At 38.6% G+C, this 19,724-nt stretch overlaps 1 protein-coding gene across 6 annotated transcripts in view; it reads right to left on the bottom strand.

The window, feature by feature from the left end:
* FRYL (FRY like transcription coactivator) overlaps positions 1–19,724 on the bottom strand; it is a 257,505-nt gene that overhangs the window by 60,460 nt on the left and 177,321 nt on the right. For all 6 annotated transcript variants that reach the window (XM_055339583.1, XM_055339573.1, XM_055339599.1 and 3 more), the window contains 10 exons: positions 17,685–17,776; positions 14,392–14,564; positions 12,667–12,827; positions 12,026–12,136; positions 10,868–11,022; positions 10,442–10,541; positions 9,029–9,197; positions 5,008–5,264; positions 4,496–4,636; positions 1,237–1,405 (listed from right to left, as the gene is read on the bottom strand). In XM_055339583.1, coding sequence (XP_055195558.1) covers positions 1,237–1,405; positions 4,496–4,636; positions 5,008–5,264; positions 9,029–9,197; positions 10,442–10,541; positions 10,868–11,022; positions 12,026–12,136; positions 12,667–12,827; positions 14,392–14,564; positions 17,685–17,776 — 1,528 coding nt within the window. The remainder of the gene's footprint in view (positions 1–1,236; positions 1,406–4,495; positions 4,637–5,007; positions 5,265–9,028; positions 9,198–10,441; positions 10,542–10,867; positions 11,023–12,025; positions 12,137–12,666; positions 12,828–14,391; positions 14,565–17,684; positions 17,777–19,724) is intronic.

Raw genomic sequence — 19,724 nt, 5'->3', positions numbered from 1 at the left:
TAGTGGGATTGTGTGAAAATACACATACTAAAATTGGAGATTGTATCCCCTTGAAAGCTTCTCACCCCATAAGGCTACCAGAAGACCATGTTGTGTGTGTATCTATGGATTACGTGTATTTGTACATTCTATGTATGTATTTATACACACACACAGCTCTGTGCCCTCTACTTACTTACTCATACCCATACTATGGGTATGAGTCATCTACCCATAGAGTTTTGTCTGGGGAATCTGATCAGTCCAAGAGAAGAGACCCATAGACATCTTCATCGATGAAATCATGGTGTGACAAATGACAAAGTCAACAAGCTCCATCTATACCTACAAAACATCCCATCAATATTCCACTCTTTTATCAAAAAAACAGATCTAGAATTGGTAGGCTTTTGAGGAAAGCTTTTACTAAGACAAATCAAAACAGAGCAATATAGAGAAAATAGGAACATCTGCCAGGAGAAGCGAGTCAGATATAGAAGACAGTCCAACCATGAAATAGAAATAAGGTGTTCCTAAGAAAAAAAAAATAATCAAAAAACCAACTCTTTGGAATTTAAAACGTTCTGGCAGATATGAAAAACCCAATGGAAGTGTTATTAGAAATCCCTTAGAAAGTAGAACAAAAAGAGCTAAGAGATGAAAACCGATGACAAAAAATAAACTATAGAAGATTTCTAATTATACAGATGTTATTAACATGTCAGAAACATTCAGTATAAACTGAGTGACATTCTCATGGAAATGTAATCTAAAATAGTCCCAACATTATACTGATTTTCAATGGCAGTTATTCCCTCAGGGACATAGTTTCTTCAATGCAAAATATTACAATAAGTCTATCTGTATAGACATCTAACACTCACATGTCTGGATATCATGTATAATATATACCCAACTAATTATAATAATAAGAAATTACAGACTAAGTCAGTAAGTCTTTTCTAGATTTAAGCCACCAACTCTATTTATTTTAAAAATGCTTGTTGTATAAGGATATCTAAATCTATATTCCGGTTCCAGACATAAAATGTTCCCTCTGTAATACTCAGAAACCTGACATTGTCAAACTTCTTCACTCATATGAGGATTTACAAAGTCCTGTCGGGGTGATTACCACACGTGACTCATGTTGGCTTTTGTGTTTCTTGATGCTGTTTAAAGCAAATGCTTGCGGAGATAAACAGTTATCCAAAACTTCTCTTTTGAGACTGTTACCGGTTTTCAGTAACTTCTCACCTGAGGTGACAGAAGGGATTTTGCAGCTGGAGGTGATGCGGTAATATGGGGGGTTATCCATGTGAGTGACCCCGGAACTGACAGGATCGGTCAGCTGCAGTTCACTCACCAGCTCTTCCAGCAACTGCATTGTTTTGTCTCTACCTAAATAGACAATGACTTTCTTCACCTGTCACAAAAGAAATTGTTCAGAAAAGAAAAAGCAAAATTTTTACTTCAGGAATTTGTCTTGACAGATTTTATCAGGTAAGATCAATCTGAAATGGGAGATGAATAAGCACAACTTCAATTTGAATCTCGGGTCAGCAGCATGACATTAGTCGGCTTTATAAATATGGTCCTTCCTATGGCTCTTGGCATTATCTTTAATTGGGATGACTTAACTGTTCAACGGTTTCCACATTATTGACTTCTTTAATATTTTGCTTTTTTTTTATTTTTAGGAAAGCAAAAGATAATTGCTTTCCTATAAATCAGTTTCTCTTTAATGGAGACATTTCAATTAATAATGTCATCCCAAATTTTTCTCTTAGACTTCAAACAATTAAAACTAAATTGTTTTAATTCTGCTTTCCCTATTAATACTCTATACTTAACCCAGCAGGTACAGAGCAGTGATTAAAAGCAAGGAACCAGAACTAAACTCGAACCCAAATCACACAACCTGGATCGGAGTGTAGATGCTTAGTAGCTATGCAATTGGACAGTTACTCTCTGTTTTCTCTTCTGCAAAATGAGGACAAGAGCACATACTCCATACAGTTGTTAGGATTAAATAAGACTTAATATTAGCTCTTTAAACACGGATAGCACGTAGTATGAATATGTGAAAAAAACATTTCAGTAGTACGCCTGTGTGTTAATAATACATATTAATGAACCGCTTACTAACTAATCAGCCTATCTCATTTTTTTCTTTGTACTTCAATCCTTGCAATGAAAAAAAAATGTGGTCCTGCCAGCATTAGACATCATCACCGGGAGTGGCCAGAAATCTAGAATCTCAGGCCCTGTCCCAACCCCTGACCACCCCCTCCCCCCAGAGCCAGAACCAGATAGCCTGGTGATTCACCTGTATATAGACAACTGAGCAACTCTGCTTTACATGATCCCTGGGAAAATCTTTTTTTTTTTTTAAAGATTGATTGATGGACTTGTATTTAGAGGGGGGGAAGGGCAGAGGAAGAGGGAGAGAAAGAGAAAATCTCAAGCAGACTACCACTGAGTGCTGAGTCCTGTATCTTATGACCCTGAGATCATGACCTGAGCCAAAAATCAAGAGTTGCATCCTTAGCCGACTGAGCCATCCTGGTGCCCCATCCCTGGGCAAATCTTAAAACCTGCTTTATTATATCATATCAGAAATCTTATAATGACTACCCATTGATAACTGACCTACCCACAGCACTGCATCTACCCAACCTGCTTGAACCATCTGCTAGTTCTGTTCTCAGATCCAGGGTACAGTCCTGCCTCTGTGCCTTTAATGTGTCTGACTGTGAGGACCGACCGCTCTCTAATCCTGTTGTGTCTTCAAGCCCCAGCCCCGCCCCAGCTGCACTGCCTTCTCCACAGACTGGGAATTCCACTCTAAGTGACAGAGCCAGTGGCTGTGCAACACTGAAGAAGTCCCTCTTCTCTCTGCCCTGTTTCATTCACCCGTAAACTGCCGGCGTCTTCACATGCTCAGACCTGAGAATTCAACGAGATGGTGTAGGTGAGGTGCTTACACCATGCCTGGCCGACAGTAAGTGATCAAGAAATGATAATGAAGAAATTATGCCTGGCATTCAAAGTAGCTCCTTTTAAGTTCCTGGCAAACGGTTATTCTCTGAATTTCATCTTGGCTTCTTGGATTTCTTACTTCACGCCTGTCTCTTCTTTCAGCCCAACTCGCGTTTATCCATCCAATTATTTGGTACCTTCTCTGTGCTGGGCACTATTTCGGATTCCGGGAAGAGGGTGATGACCCAGACAAAAATTCCTGCCCTGAGGAGCAGCATCGACTGCGCTGACCGAGGCCAAAGCAGTGAGGCAAAGAGGTAAAATACATGTTGGATGATGGCAAGTGCTGGGAAAACCAACAGGGCAGGGAAAGGGGAAAAGAGAGTACGTGTCGGGACAGAGCATCTGCAGTCCTCACGGGAGGACCAGCACAGGTCTCAATGAGAAGGGGCACTTGAGGAAAGTGAAGGAGGCAGGGGAGGGAGCAAGGTGGCAAGGCCCTAGGGGAGGGAGCAAGGTGGCAAGGCCCTAGGGCAGTGAGGCTTCAAGTAGGGGGCCCTTGGGGGAAAAGACGAGGAGCGGAGCTCAGAGAGGTAAGGGGCGGGGGGGCTTCTTGTTTCCCACCACACCTTCCTCTCCCTAACTGCTAACAGAGTATTAATCCCGAGGCAGGCCTTCAGAAAAAGGCTGCCAGTAATGGAGGTAAGTGGGGGGATGTTAGGCTAGGCAAACCCATTCAATGGCTTGTTTAAAGTAGGACCTGTAACATTCTGCAGAGCTAGTCTCCTGTGGAACAGTCAGGACACTGCTGTGGGCCTGACATCCATGTCTGGACACACACGTGTGCACTTGCACGCCTGTGTGAATCCTGTTTGACCCTCCTGTCTTATAAATCTACCCTCGTTGAGAACGTGAGACTAAGTATTGCTTTCCCCTGTAGAGGGTAAAGACTATGACATTCCTCGCTGAGTTACCTCTTCCTCTGCTTTCCCTTGCTTCTGGAGGTACAATTCTGCAGGCGCTGAGCTCCCTCCCTCACCATTCTGCTCTAATATCCAGCTCCTGCCTTGAAGAAATTATAAACATTCTCAGTTTGTGGTCTCACTTCTCTGTCACTTCCTTGAGGTTCATCTCTAGTCCTCCCAGAGAGCTGTGGTTCCTCAATTATTTGCTCTCCGTACTCTGCAATTTTCCTTTGTAGCCCTTATCAAGCCTGGGCTTTATTAACTTGCTGATTTATTCATTAAATAGATTAGGTGAAGGTTCAAAGAATAAAATCTCCATCTCCCCCAGGACTGAAATGTCCAGAACCTAGAAGAGCACCTGGCCTGTAATAACAGCCAGATGATATCGGTAGACATAAATCAATGAATAAAGGCATGTGTGATTTCCTGGCAGGGTCCTCACTATAGCCCTTGCTTTGCCTCTGCTGCTTTCCTGCTGCCCATACTCTGGTACCACAACAAACCAAGTAAATACTATTTAAAAAAAAATAAAGAAAGAAAGAAAAAATTAAATGAACCTGAATACGTACATAAGGCAAGAGGCTTGGTTCACTATTCACTCCACAAATGCTGATCAGAAAGTGCAAAATTATTTTCAGGTTTTTCGGCCAGCCATCTGCGAGCGTGGTCCACACATTCTCCACCTCCGACCAGGCCAGCTCATCACCATACTAGACGGGGTACACACAACGCACACTTCAGTGATGGCTGCTTATTGAATCCCCAAATTGTCACACCATGAAATACTAGAAAGTCATGTTTTTATAGACAACTTCAATCTCTTCCATACTCTAGAGGAATAGTCATTTCTTTCAACAACTCTAAACATAAATATCATTAATCATATATGATTTTTATCTTGTCCTCCATAAGACATATTTTCTATTTAATGAGAAGTATCTAATAGAAAGGAATTTGTTTTTTTTCAAACCAGTATCTATTTGGAGAGCCCAGGATTATCTGATCTCTTCATCCACTATTTCCAACCTTTTCTCCTCCCCTTAATTCTGTGCAGTAGGGGTGAACACAAACTCCACTTTACCTTTGCTGTCATATACATCAGGTTGTTCAAAACCATCGCAGTGGCTTGTGGGGACCCCCAGCCCTCTCCTCGTAACCAGCGCCTGCTAGTCACCATCAGTTCCCGGTCCTTTAAGGAGTCGTCTTCATCATCATGCCGCCTCGCTGTGGGCAGAGGTTTTAGGTCCACCAACTCGATGTTGTTCATCCACGGCAGGAGATAGTGCAGCATTACTTGCCTCCCGGCGGGGTGGGCAGTCTGAATTCTCTGGCTTATCTCTGTGATCAAAAACAAGCCAAAAGAGGGAACAACCAGTATCACTTTGGTTTCCTTTGATTTGTAATTAGTATTTCAACATCTTGTTCTTAAAGAACAAGGAGTCAAGATTTTACTCATTACTTTAAAAAGATTTTACCCATTTATTTGAGAGAGAGGCAGCAAGTGTGAGCATGGGGGGACGAGGGGCAGGGTGAGGGGGGAAAAACTGCCCCCCTGCTAAGCAGGGAGCCCCATGGGGGCTTGACTCCTTAACCAACTAAGCCGTCCAGGTGCCCCTGACTCACTGCTTTAAAAAATTACGAGTGCTGTTTCCCCTTTTAATAAATTTCATCTCGATGACATCATAAAGAAAATTAACAACTAACAAAAATCACATGCTTTTATATAACAATACTCTTGGTGGTTAAGACATATAAATGCTTATGCATTGTTGCTGGGGTTGGAAAGTGGTGCAACCACTACAGTAAACAGTATGGCAGCTTCTCCAAAAATTAAAAATAGAACTATACCATAGGATCCAGCAATCTCACTTCTATATATATATATATATATATATATATATATATATATATATACACACACACACACACACACAAAAGAACTGAAAGCAGGGTCTCAGAGATATTTGCATACTCCTGTTCATGGCAGCACCATTCACAATAGCTAACAGGTAGAAAGCAACCCAAACATCCATGGACAGATGGATGGATAAACAATGTGGTGCACACAGAGACAGGTTTGCAACGGAATACTATACAGCCTTTAAAAAGGACATCCTGTCATGTTACAACATGGATTAACCTCGGGGACATTATGCTAAATGAAACAAAAACATAGATACTATATAAGAAGTATCTAAAATAGTCAAATTCATGTAAATACAACTACAGTGGGGGTTTAGCAGGAGGTAAGGGGGTAGGGGCAAAAAAAGGAGTTGTTTAGTAGATGGTTCCAGTTCGATAGGATGAAAAACTTCTGGAGACCTGTTTCACAATGATATAAACATACCTAATGCTACTGAACTATTCACTTAAAATGATTACGGTGCTAAATTTCATGATATGTGTATTTTATCTCAATAACACATAAGTACATGAGACAGTCCTTATACATAGATTAATTTAAACTGACCCATGAAAAAACCTCACCTATGTTGGTTCTCTATAGGGGAGACTCCTAGGAAATGCTTGTTACTTTTACACTCATCTCATTTAGTGCTCATGATAAATGTGTGAGGTGGCCAGGGGCAAAGTAACCTGCCTAAGTCAGAAAAGTACCGAGTGGCAGAGGATCCAAACACTAGGTTGATTCCAAGGCCCATGTGCTTTGTGCTTTTATAGTTTATACCCTGTTAAATTTCTGTAAGTCACTTTTAATAAAAACCTTTTTTCTCCTTGGCCCCCTCTTGCCCGCTAGGCTTTGTAGTTATTTACTCATTAAAAGGAGTAAATATAGAAGTGTAGTGATTTGAAAGGTCATTCTGGAACTGCACACACATGGGTCTGAATCCCAGCTCTAACCAGTATAAGCTGCTTGACCGAGGGCCAACCTGTCAACCTCTGATCCTCAATTTATTATCAGTGAGAAGAGGGTAACAAAAGCAGTTGCCTCATGGGATTATCATGGCACATTGGAAATAGCGCTGATGAAGTGCTCAGTCCAATGCTTTCTGGTTATATTCAAGTCTCACTTTTTACAAGAATCCCTTCTATTAACACATTAATGTTACTGCCTCCGGTATGAAAGGAAAGACCTGAAGCTCTGCGAGTAGTTGGCTGAAGAGGTTCTGACCAGGGGAGAGGTGGTCATTTGTGGGAGCTGGGGCCACAGCAATGGCAGTGACCTCTCTCTGGGAGACGGGGTCTCCTGAGAAGGAGGCCTGGGAACACGAATACTTAAGACAGAAGGAAAGAATCCACCAAAAGTGACAGAAAAGGAATAGCTCACAGCAGAAGGACAACCAGGAAATATTAAGTTTCTAGAAATTAAGAGAGGTCGGTATTTAAAGAAATGTAAGGTGACAAACATTAACTGCCTGGAAAAGTAGCCAACAGACTGAAAACCAAATGTTGATGATTAGACTTAGCTGTTAGAATGTCTTCAGTAAGTTCAGAGAGGAAGCTCACACGAATGGAGTCTAAAGGCCATTTATGAAGACGTACGAGGGCTGAGAACACAGAAAAAGTGAATGTGGGTAGTCAGGCAGGTAAAGGGGGTGGCGGATGGGCCTGGGGTGGGTGTAAAGGAGGAAAAGGACAGGAGGAAGCCAGAGAGCTGAAGACATTTAAAGATTACCACAGCTGGTTCCAGAGAAAGGAAGGAGCAGGACCCTCAAATTTCAAAGTGGGGCAAAGCTTATATCGACAGCGATCCCATACGATCCCCAACAAATACTCTGCTCATCTTGCCTTGGAAACAATAAAAGAGAAAACTGCCCTGAGCAGGCTTACAGGCTATATTTTGGTTTAGAATAAACCATTTTAAGCAGAGGAGTTATAATTGGCAGATCCTAATGACAAGTGTCTGTAGACAGAAGCGAAGGACACGGCATCTGAGCTGTGGGCATGGGCCACCCTCACCAATTTCTTGAGCGTTGAGCCTCAGTTGGATGGCTTTGCCTTCTGCGTGGGAGCCTCGAGAAGCAGCCCAACTGCAGCATCAGTGATCATGGCAGCCACGGCTTTGCACTGCTGCATGGCTTTCCCCTTCGGGTCACTGAGGGACGGGAAACTGTTTCTACTGTGGAAATGGGTGCTGTGGAAAGATGCTCAAGGAAGGTTCAGGTGACTAAGTCTCTAGGCCAAATGAAAGAAAGGAGCCACAGCAGGATCCTGTCATCTCCTGGATGCCTGTTTTGGTGCGTGTCCAAGTTTCATACTAAAATAAGATCTTGTCATAAGTGAAAGGCAGAAAAATGACCTAAGGGTTAAAATTAAGTTTTCAGGAAAAGGATAAAGCACATTAGGAGCACTTGCCATAGTGTGTTCACTGGGCAGAAGGTTAAACTAGATTTTAAACAAAAACTCCTAAATCTGGGTCCTGGGAGATCCAGAGAGAAAGGACACCTTGCCTGACCCATAGTCCTGCTGTTTTAGAAACCCCTGGAAGGAACTGTTGTCGGCACAAGAGAAGGAAACTGGAACAGAAAGCAATGTGGAATCCTGGCAGGAGTTTTGCTCAAGGCAGTACAGGACCTTTCCTGTGATGAGAGGTTTCACTTACAGAAAGAAACCTGTATCTTTATCCCTGCTAATTTTTATTATTAAAGATAGACCAATATGCAAGATAAAGTATATGGCAAGATTTAGGAAGTTCTGTGTCTACTGAAGAAACTTTTTTTTTTTTAAAGATTATTATTTATTCATGAGAGACACAGGCAGAGGGAGAAGCAGGTTCCCTGGGGACTTGATCCCAGAATCCAGGGATCATGACCTGAGCTAAAGGCAGATGCTCAACCACTGAACCAGGCATCCCGAAGAAACGTTTTTAAGTTGCATGTGAAGCCCCCTCCCTTTTTTCCCCCCCTGGGGTGGAGAAGAGAAGGCAAAGTGAGAAGCCTTACAGTAATAAGAAATGTATGTATCAAGATAGATTAGTATTAAATCTTATTAAAGGAAAAAATTCTCTTTCATAGAGACACGTTCTGTTTTGAATCAGCCTCAAATTTCTTATTTAAGCAATAAGAAATTTAAGATTTCCTAAAAGTAGTTTTTTTTAGAAATGATTGCTAAAGAAAACCCAATAACCGGTTCAACGCTCATACCTGAGAATATGGCGAGAGTGAGCTCAGGATAGGCCCTTGCTAATTCCTCAGACAGCTGATAATACGAAACAGAATACAGATGCGGGAGAGGAGACAGCTGGCTGAGCACTCCGTCTGTTCTCTGAACTTCCAATTTGTGAGCATAGCGAAACATCTTCGGTTCCAGGATCTGCAGGAAGGGAGATTCAAGATTTTATGAGTCCTCTACATTTCAGCTATAATTTAAAAATAAAATCTCCTGAGAATTATTCCAATTTAAAGGTTATATAGTTATGTATCTTGTAAAGTATCTCAGATGTTAGTTTCTAATTCCCAGGAATGTTTGCAAAAGATCTCTGTTTACAAGGTTTACACTCCTTGGGCTTAATGCCAATGGTCCGGGTTAGTGACCGTCTGAAAATGACTTTAGCAACTTACTATACAATTACTTGCAGAAGATTGACCACTTTCCAGTTCAAAAAAAAGGATTATATGAAAAACATGTGTAAGTGAAACGAAAAATCTTCAAGCAGATCTTGGTGAAATACAGATTAAATATGTAATATGAGCTAAAAATTATTTTAACATTATACTATGTAAAGAGACAGCACTGAACTTTCTTCTCAGTTGATAAAGACATGAGGGTATAATTCCTAAGACGACCACAAACCGGCATCAGTACCACTTCAAACACTCTGGAAAAATCTGCATCTACTGGAATCTTGCTCTTAACTTGGTTAAGAGTGAAGAACCTTATCCTATCATCAACTAGTTAGGTATTGGATAATAATGCTATCTCCAGGCTTGGTAAGTTAACTTCCTTGGTTCTTTTTCTTGGTCTAATAAAGAAAAATTATACAAGCTCATCATAAAGGGACTATTACTTTTTACTTGGTTCTCAAAAAAAAAAAAAAAATTGGCTCGCTCACATTATTCTTACCTGCTGAACAGAAAGTTACATGCACAACGTAGGTCCCGACTGCTCGATATTCATTGGTACATACACATACGTGGGAGTATATACAAACTCCTCTGTAACACACTTCTGAATACTCTGTATGATTTGTAGACTCAAGTGATCTATATTATCTTTGTTTTCTATTTGTAGTTATAATTAGGAATTGATACCATGCCTCCCTATTAAAAATAAAGCTGAGGGGCTCCTGGGTGGCACAGTTGGTTGAGCACCTGACTCTTGGTTTCTGCTCAGGTCACGATCTCAGAGTCATGAGATCGAGCCCGTCAGGCTTTGCACTGAGAGCAGAGTCTGCTATAGGTTTTTGCGCTCTCTCTCTCTCTCTCTCTCTCTCTCCCCCTCTGCCCTCCCCACCTTGTGCTCTAAAATAAATAGATCTTAAAAAAAAAAGGCTAAATATTTACATGCTCTATTAAATTGTCAACAAGAGATATTTTAACTAACATTTGCTTACAAACCTGTAACAGTTGCATGGCAACTTCATAGATACTTCGAGAAGAATCAGCTGCTTTAAACAGTATCAGATTCAGGAGCATCACTGTGTCACACTGATAATCCCTAGGGACAAATTTTACATGTTAGATAAATTTTAGAGGCTTTCATACCATTAATAAATACGACATACAAAGGGCAAGGCTGCAAACCAAGCTTTTAAGCCTATGACTAGGTGTTTTTTATTGTTGGGTTTTTGTTTTTGTTTTTTAAAGGCAAAAGGTCCAACAACAGATGCATGGTACTCATTATTTTTATTCTGGCCCAATTTCATTAGAGGTCAAGGAAATAAAATACTGGTTTCTTACTATTTCTGAATTCAAAAGGACACATTTTCTTAAAAACAAAAAAAGAAAAGCTAAATAAAATATGGAAGACAGTAGCTAGAGTACCTGTTCTGGAATACATTAGCTATGGCTTTAAAGCAGCCAGCTGCCACTCTGGTGGAACCAGTGTAACATCGATCCACAGCCCAGTACATGAGGTTGCTCTGATCCGGGTTCAGCTCCAGCAGTAATGTAACTGCTTCACAGCCCAACTGATGAACCTAAGTAAAGGTCACAACATTGCCCAGGATAAAGAAATTTATACATTTTACATATAAAATAAACTACTATATATACATAAACTTATATAACTACTTTTATATCAAACTACTTTTCTATAAATATATATATATAAAACTACTTTTCTATACTTTCATTAACATGGCATATACATATTTAATGTATTTAAGCACAAAACCCCATCTTCTTTTGTTCAACTTCTTCTCATTTTATTCAGCCAAAAGAAAAAAAAAAAAAGATGGCATGGATAAATTATACTTGGTCTCCTGCTTTTTACACAACATTCTAAGTAGTACAATTCTGTCCTCCAGCAGAGCCCTGAAGGCGGTTGATGAATATGAACGGTGATTAAGTGCTTTCAGAAAAGTGAGTTATTAACCTCTCCAGTTATTTTTATCAAGCTTCATTCTTGTTTTTGATAACCCAATAGAAAAATTATTCTGAGGGGGGAAAAATGTAAGTCCTGTTCTAAATTGTGAAGTCTGTGCATGTACAGAATGAGAACAAGAAAAAGGGAAGGCAAGAGTCATTGGAGAGGGGTCAAAAAAAGAAAAATGATATTAAACATAAAAAATAACAGATTTCTTCCATGGAGCTCAATGCATTCCATCTTAATATTTTCTTTATAGATCAAGAACCCTATCATGAGATATATACATATAATATATATATTATATATATTATATATAATATATATGTGTGTGTATGTATATATATACACGTATACACACACTACTGTATTAATCTTATAAAAAAGAGGAAATTAACATTTAAATAATAAATAAAAATTAGAAATTTCTTAAATTATTGCATCCTATTTAATTTCACATAACATGCTTTTTGCACATAATTCTAACCTATCATACATATAATATATATGTTATATATATAAATATATAAAGACTTGTTTTCAGTGGGTCATACTGTAATTTCAGATAATGCAGAGCGATTTATGTGAAATTTTAAAGGAACTGTCATAATCACCTTTTTGTCCAGAGAGTCCAAAATGTTATCCAACCATTTGTACAAATAGCCATCTGATGAAAGTCCTACATTATCTGCAACAGGGCCACAACATAGGACAGCAGACATAGCCTTCAAACAATAATATTAGAATTACATTTAAAACATTTAAGAGGTTATAGGTTGGCTACTTAATGAGAAGAGGCAGGATATTTTTATTCATGCTCAGGTAGCCACAATATCTTTAACTCTTTCCTTTATAAAGAAGAGTATAATAGCAATTTTTGAAACTAAGTCATTTGTTAGGAGTAATAAGTAAATACATGATACCGGGTAAGGCATGGAGTTTGAATGGTACTGGAAGAGAAGAGGAAAAAAAGGACCCAGAGAAAGTACTTAAGTGGGGAAAAAAGAGGCATTTCTCAGTTCTTTAAGAAGAAAATGGCATTTAAATTTTGGGTAGATTCTGTAACTTTTTTGCATTGTGTTTTATGTAGGTAAATAAACGTAGAGTATAAATATTTGAATATAGCAGGCAAACATATATTCTAATATTTTCCGGTACTCAGAAGAAGTCGATCCTTTTTATAATAATAGGCACGGAGAGACAAAGTTAACTGCACTCTTCACATAAGAAAAAAACTCAGATTTCTAAGTAGTACCTTTAGTGCACAGTACTGATGTCTGTTAATTTGCATATTTCTGTCACTGTATCTGTCCAAGGGTGTAAACATGATGCTAAAAGGACCTGCCCAGTGACTGAACAGCATAAACAAACTGTGACGAAGGCTCTGTTGAGGGAAGATACTTCTTCTCTGGTGCACTGAAAAAAAAAAAAAAAAGAATAGAAGGGAAAAAAATTTATTTCCATTTCTTTTCATTTTAACATGCACATCAACTTACTCGGTATTGAAATGTAATATTACAAAAAAGAAAGCAAAAGTTTTCCTTTGAACCTACCGAAAACTCCTCAGTGACAGCCATCACTGACACACACATGCAAGACCCAGAAAGAGGGTTGCGGTCTATGACACCACGTAGCGCAGCATGAGAGACACGGGTTCTCTGCAAGCAGAATTTCGAGGCAGGCACGGTACTGGGAGCCAGGACCCCGCTCCTCCCCAGCTGTTGCTGGCTACATGGTAAGCTTGGCCAAGACCTCAACATAAACACAACTTGATCTTGGTTCATTGCCAACACAATGCTTTGGACTAGGTAGGGCATCTCTGAGCTTTGTCTGTGTTCAGCTACACAGCTGTCTTAATAAAAGAATCCTTATGTGAAATCGTGATATACAGAACAAAGGAGTGACCAGTCTACTTGAGGTAAGAGGTGAGGCCTAGAGTTAAATCCATCCTGCTGCCTCTTGCTGCTGTGACCGGAAGAGAAATAACATACTGTGAAGACCCCTGGTCGAGATGATGTCCAAGAATTCTTTCCACTTGAAAAATTCCATCTACAAGTTCTCTGCATTTAATCCTTGTTGAAGAAACTCAACAGTATCCTAATGAACCAAGGCGGAAGCTATAGAAGAATGTTTAGTGATGGACTAAATTATATCTTTGTGTTAATGAGCTTTAGATCAGAAAATATGGAGGGAAAGAATACTCTTCTTCTCTAAATAGCATCATTTCCCTCTAAAGTTCAAAACAGGGCTCCTGTATTTGAAATTAATGTGCCTAAAAAAATGTTTACAGGTTTCTCTTATAAAACACAATCCATGCTCTCACTTTAAGGAGTCACCTGTTTGCATGTTCTTTTAAAGGTAACAAAATGATTCCTTTGCAGAAAAGAGAAAGAAACATTTGCATTTACATTGTATACCCAAGACCACAGTCACATTTTTATGTCTATACTTGCAAACAATTTATGTCTTTTTAAAATGTAACTGCATAGACCAATATTTCTGGAGCCTAACCCAGTACCTGGCATATAGCATGTACTGGAATCATAGGTACATACACCTTAAAGGAATCAATCAATAACACTGTATACCCGCTATACTTTGTACTGTGGTCTAGACCCTTCTTTCATTATTCAGAACCACCTGGTTAATTCTACTTTCAATTACCATTTGGAACAGAATTGTGTTTTGCTTACTGCCTCTAGACGGAGTTTGTCTAAAGTAGCTTCTATTGATTTCTTACTTTTTTTGGTGTTAGTGTCTTGATTATCATTAAAAAAAAACTTGTGTGGGGTTGCTTTCTGATTTCTACTCACAACGCTAACTAAAGGTAAAACAAACTCTTGCCATCCATGTTATGCTGACATACGTTTCCACTATGTACATAAGCTGCTTTTTATCACCTTAGACTTAAAACCCTCAGGGGAAAGAAATATGTGATGGTCCCTTAATATTCAATAATGTTTTACAAAACTGAAATTACCTGGAACATTCTGAATGATATTCGCCACTAAGGCACTAAAATGGCATCGTATATCCTTCAGTGTGTCAGAGTCTTTTTCATTTTCTGCTTCCAGGAGTTGTCTAGTTAAATCTACATATTCCAATAAAGTGTTGTTGAGGAAATGTGTTTCATTATCAAGGCCACCACTTGCACTGAAAATAAGAAAGAAAAGGCGATTTTAAATTATAATTTAATACAAAATAAATTCCTAGTAATCAAAATCAGAATAATATACAGACCCTTGAACAATGTGAGGGTTAGGGGCACCTACCTCCGCTACCCCAGTATATAACTTTTGACTGCAAAACTTAGCTACCAATAAAGAGCCTGCTGTTTGCTGGAAAGCTACTGATAACTTAAACTGTCGATTAACATATATTTTGTATGTCACACGTATTATATACTACATTCATAGAATGAAATAAGCTAAAGAAAAGAAAATGTTATTAAGAAAATCAGAAGAGAAAATACATTCACAGTACTCTACCATTAAAAATCCACATACCAATGGACCTATGAAGTTCAAATCCATGTTCAGGGGCAATTGTATATTAAACATGGCACAGTTATGGTAGTGTGCAACTTAATATACAAAAATCAAATGAACATGATTTTGGCTTACAAATATAAAATAGATGGTGCTTCTTAAGAAACTGCTACTGTAATATGTATTATTCAATTCCATGCATACCTCTAATCAACTACTCTGAGTGTTAAATGTTATTCCCTCCCTGGCAAAATATATAGCTTCTTAAAATAAGGAAAAAAGGAGGCCTCAGCAAGAGGCCTGATAGGGAGAATCAGTTTAGAATCAGGTAGAAAGAGGAGAGGCGCCCGGGTGCCTCAATCGGTTAAAAGCAGCCGACTCTTGATCTCAGCTCAGGTCTTGATCTCAAGGTTGTGAGTTTAACCCCCATGTTGGGCTCCACACTAGGTATGGAACCTACTTAAAAAAAAAGATGGGTAGAAAGAGGAAAGACTAGTTGTATATATTCTCAGAGATGCCATGCAAATTCACATTATGCCTTTAGCACAACTAATCAAATATCCATTAGGTACTTATTCTCAGCAAGATTCTAGATAGAAGTACTTGGGATACAAAAATTTAAGAGCATTCAAGTAAGAGTTCTGGTTTTCAAGTCTTCTATCTATACCTATGGAGTTGCCTTAAAAATCTCTGTAGTAATTTTTTGAGGCAAGGGTTCTGTGCCTGGAAACAATGACCTGGCAGGAAGGAGGTCATTTGGTTAGTCAGAAGTCTTAGATTCCAGTTTTGTTCCCTCACTTGACTAGCAGCTACTTCAGAGCATTTAAGTAAGAATATGTGAGTTACTATATAAAAAAGGATTAGTAAACTGTAAGTGCTATTTAAATGGTTAGCTATTATTTACATTTATTTTGATCAGTTTTTCCTTGTTATATTTGAAAAGTACTTCTAAAATATATGACTTTTATAAGCAAAAATAACTTTTAGTAGTTGAGGCCATGAAAACAAGAGTAAGTACAGTGGTACTACAGTATATTAAAAATATCAGTCTACAGGGATCCCTGGGTGGCGCAGCGGTTTGGCGCCTGCCTTTGGCCCAGGGCGCAATCCTGGAGACCCGGGATGGAATCCCACGTCGGGCTCCCGGGGCATGGAGCCTGCTTCTCCCTCTGCCTGTGTCTCTAGCTCTCTCTCTCTCTGTGTGTGACTATCATAAAAAAATAAAATAAAATAAAAAAAAAAAATAAAATAAAATAAATTTTAAAAAATAAAAATATCAGTCTACAACAGTAAAAATATGTTGAACGAATTCATAATGAAATGTTCTCCTTCATTCTTTAAAGGAATGTTTTTAATTTCTGACTAATGATTTATTACTGGATGGGAAACCAATTTAGTAGATTGCAACCTGGCTTAGAATAAAACATTCATTCATTTAAAAACTACTCATTGAATACCTCTTATGCATCAGGCATACCGGAGTAGCTGGGTGAACAAAGCAAAGATTCCCTGCATCTTGGCCTTTGGAATTTATCTTTCCCCCTTAATCGAGGAAATGAAAAGTCATACAATATTACTTTCTCTTAAAAAAAAAAAAAAAAACCAAAAGCAAAACACATAATTGTGTTCAAAACCATTACTGCTCAATAATTTTGTAGTTAAATTTTCAATATATCAACATTCCACAGTTCCTCTTCCTCCAAATAATAACAAAGATTCTTCGTTCACGAACATTAAAAGCAACACAACAGAAGAAAAAAAGATACAGATACGTATTAGGTTGTTGATTTTTTGCATTAAGCCCAGCATGTTTCAAATTCTCTTTTCTTAACTTCCAATGTTTTATTTCCATGCAAGACCAAGAAAAAAAAATGTTTCTTTTTCTCTTTCTTTTCGTTTGCTTTTCAGCTACTATAAAAGAAAAGGTAAGTCAGTGGTCTAAATTCTCTTTAATTAAAGCTCTGTTTTGAAAGCACTCGTCAAGAGCATTTGATGCTCACTGTGGAAGGTATGAGGTACATTAAGAAATAATCAAGACAGATGCCAGAGTCACAATACTGCATTTGTTTATTAACACACTTTTTTCCTAAGATCTCTGTTCAGTTACCGTTTTTTGGAGGTGATCAGATCTGCCTCCCCCCCCCCACCCCCCGGCTCCTTCAATTGTCAGGCAATACAGTTACCCCTCTGAGGGAAAGAGTTATTTTCTCAATTCAAAGCTGATGGGGTTTTCCTCAAGGAGCGGTCTTAGTGTAAACATGCCTTTATTCTAGCAATAACTCCAGGTTTTATGTTCTCATTGGTGAAGGGTGGAAAGTTACAGACTAGGACTTATGTTCACAGATTTCACGATTTTCCCCAACAGGAGAGATTAACAGTTGATTGGATTAATCTGCAAACCTTCTAGCGTTTAGCCTTTATGTATATGATTTTACAATCCAAAGGAAATAGATCTTTAAGATGAGGTAAGAAATTGTTGAGTCAGTCACACAAAAAAGGCTACTGTCCACTTGCTTGAGTTACTAGATTCCTACAAATATCAAAATCCCAGGAACATTATAGCCAATTTTTGCCTGAACCAGTCTAGTACTGGAGGTAGATTTTCTTTAATACAGTTTCTGGCCACGGGTTAATGTACTGGATGCATCTTTGGTAAATAATGCTCAGAGCGTAGCATTTTTTTGTCATTGTTGCAAAGGCGCTTTTCTTTTTATATGTTTCATAAGAGAAAAAATATTATAACTAATTCATTCCAAAGTTTTAAAAACCAAAATCCATTACTGACCTGTGACTAATGACACCAGCATCTGCCAGCAGTTCAAATATTCGTACCAGTTGTACTCGTAAAATATCTCGACGCCTGCGCCGTTTCATATTCTATTTCAAAGATAAAAAGGTAGTAAGTAAACTTCAGAGAAGTTGATAGAAAACTTTCTGGCATTAACTTGGAAAGAATAAAAGTGCATATCTCTGGGCTTTTAGGGCTCATCACAATTATTTTGCTTGTGCAACGTAGACTTCGAGCATTTTAGTGGTTGCTGAATCGAAGAGATATGCGTGGAACTGTTTGAAATTAATGAGCCAAATAAAATCACATGATGCTTTATGTGGCAATACTCCTTGTGTGGGGAGAAAACAGAATCCTATAGTTACTTTACAGTTACTTTAGGTGATTTGCTAACCTGACAACTTAGAAGAACTGAAACAGCTAAGTAAACTGTTCTCACTGTATCATTAAGAATCCCTAAAATATCCCCCCAAATATAACACAAAGGACAAATAACTAAAGGGGGAATGAAGAAATCCCAAAGATTTTGCTCTGCCAACATTTTCCACTCAATAATTTTGACATAAAAACTAAATACAAAAGAAAAAAATTCTCTGATCATTATGATACGAATAAATCTGTCTTACTAGAGCCAAAATACTAATGGCTAGCATGGGAGCCATAATATCTCTACCGGATTCAGATTAGGCTTCCAATTCCCATTGGAAGGAAAAAAAATGTTTTTCTCATTGTAGGAAGTGACAGATCTGCTGTATCACTTTCTTCTATGGTCATTATGTCACTATGATGTAACTGTCACAGTACAGAGCAACTGGAAACTTCCTTACTGGTCTTTCACTTTCAAGTCCATAATCCAATTTCCTGCCTTCTGCAAGGAGGCCAATTTGCTAATGACTAACTCATTACATTTCATTATGTCTCTTTTTAGCTCTTTATAAAGTTTATGGCAATTTGTACTGAACAGGATGGTTTTCTAAGCAAGGTTTGAGGATTTCTGCAAAGTTTTAGATGACTTGTTTCCATTTTGTCTCTACAGAAGGATTTTGAGTTAAAGCACTAAAAATAAATCTTACATTCAAGGCACATCACTGTACTTATCTATTCACTTGCTACGATGACTTCTTTCCCCTGAAATTCTGAAGTATAAATATTGCTACTTAATTTTGTTTCCAGTTCCACGTCCCTCTAATGAATCATCCTGTACTGTAATCAACATACTCATTCTGAAACAAAAGTCTAATCAATTACTAAGTGGGGATACTATCACTACTCGACAGGGCTGAATTAAAGAAAGGAAGTGAAGAATGACAGATGCTGTCTTCAAGTTTCTAAAAGAGCAGCTATTGTCACCATGTCCTTCTGCTTTAACTCCTCTGTGACACTAACAGCAGTGATTCTCAGTCTACTACACCAGGCTCATCTAAGATGGTTTTTAAAAGACTTCTGGGTTCCATTTCAGGGATTCTCTCTCTCTCTCTTTTTTTTTCCATTTCAGGGATTCTCATTCAATAGGCCCCAGAATCTTTAATTTTTTAAGAAGCTCCTCCAGGTAGTTCTCAGATGCCCACACGATATGATCACCACTGGTCTACTGGATAAAGCCAAGACCAGGACAGTCTCCCATGAGATAGTTCCTATCTTGCTTTGGAGCCCAATCAATCACTTTTTCCATAATATAATCTTGCACAAGAATCTGCAATGTCCAAATTCTTTTATGAAGTTTGCAAATGCTGTTTCTCTTCCTAGAACGTCTTTCTCTTGCTTGTCCACTGGGCAACACGCTTCAAATTTCATCGCAAATATTGGTGCTTCGTGTCTACTTTTTCTCCATGGGCAGAGCCAGCGGCTTTCTTCTCTGCAGTCTGCAACCTCTCACCTATGATTTTATTCTGGTGAGTAATACATTGTTTTAATTATGATTTGCATATCTGCCTGTCCCACTAGACCTGTGGTTTCTGAAAGTGGCTCAGAACCTGACAGACCTATGGATTTGGGGACATAGACCCGGGGTTGGCAAAATACGGCCCTCAAGCCAAC

This window comes from Nyctereutes procyonoides, unplaced genomic scaffold, assembly GCF_905146905.1.
Source record: "Nyctereutes procyonoides isolate TBG_1078 unplaced genomic scaffold, NYPRO_anot_genome, whole genome shotgun sequence".
Lineage (NCBI taxonomy): Eukaryota > Metazoa > Chordata > Mammalia > Carnivora > Canidae > Nyctereutes > Nyctereutes procyonoides.
This window is presented reverse-complemented; position numbering and strand designations above follow the sequence as displayed.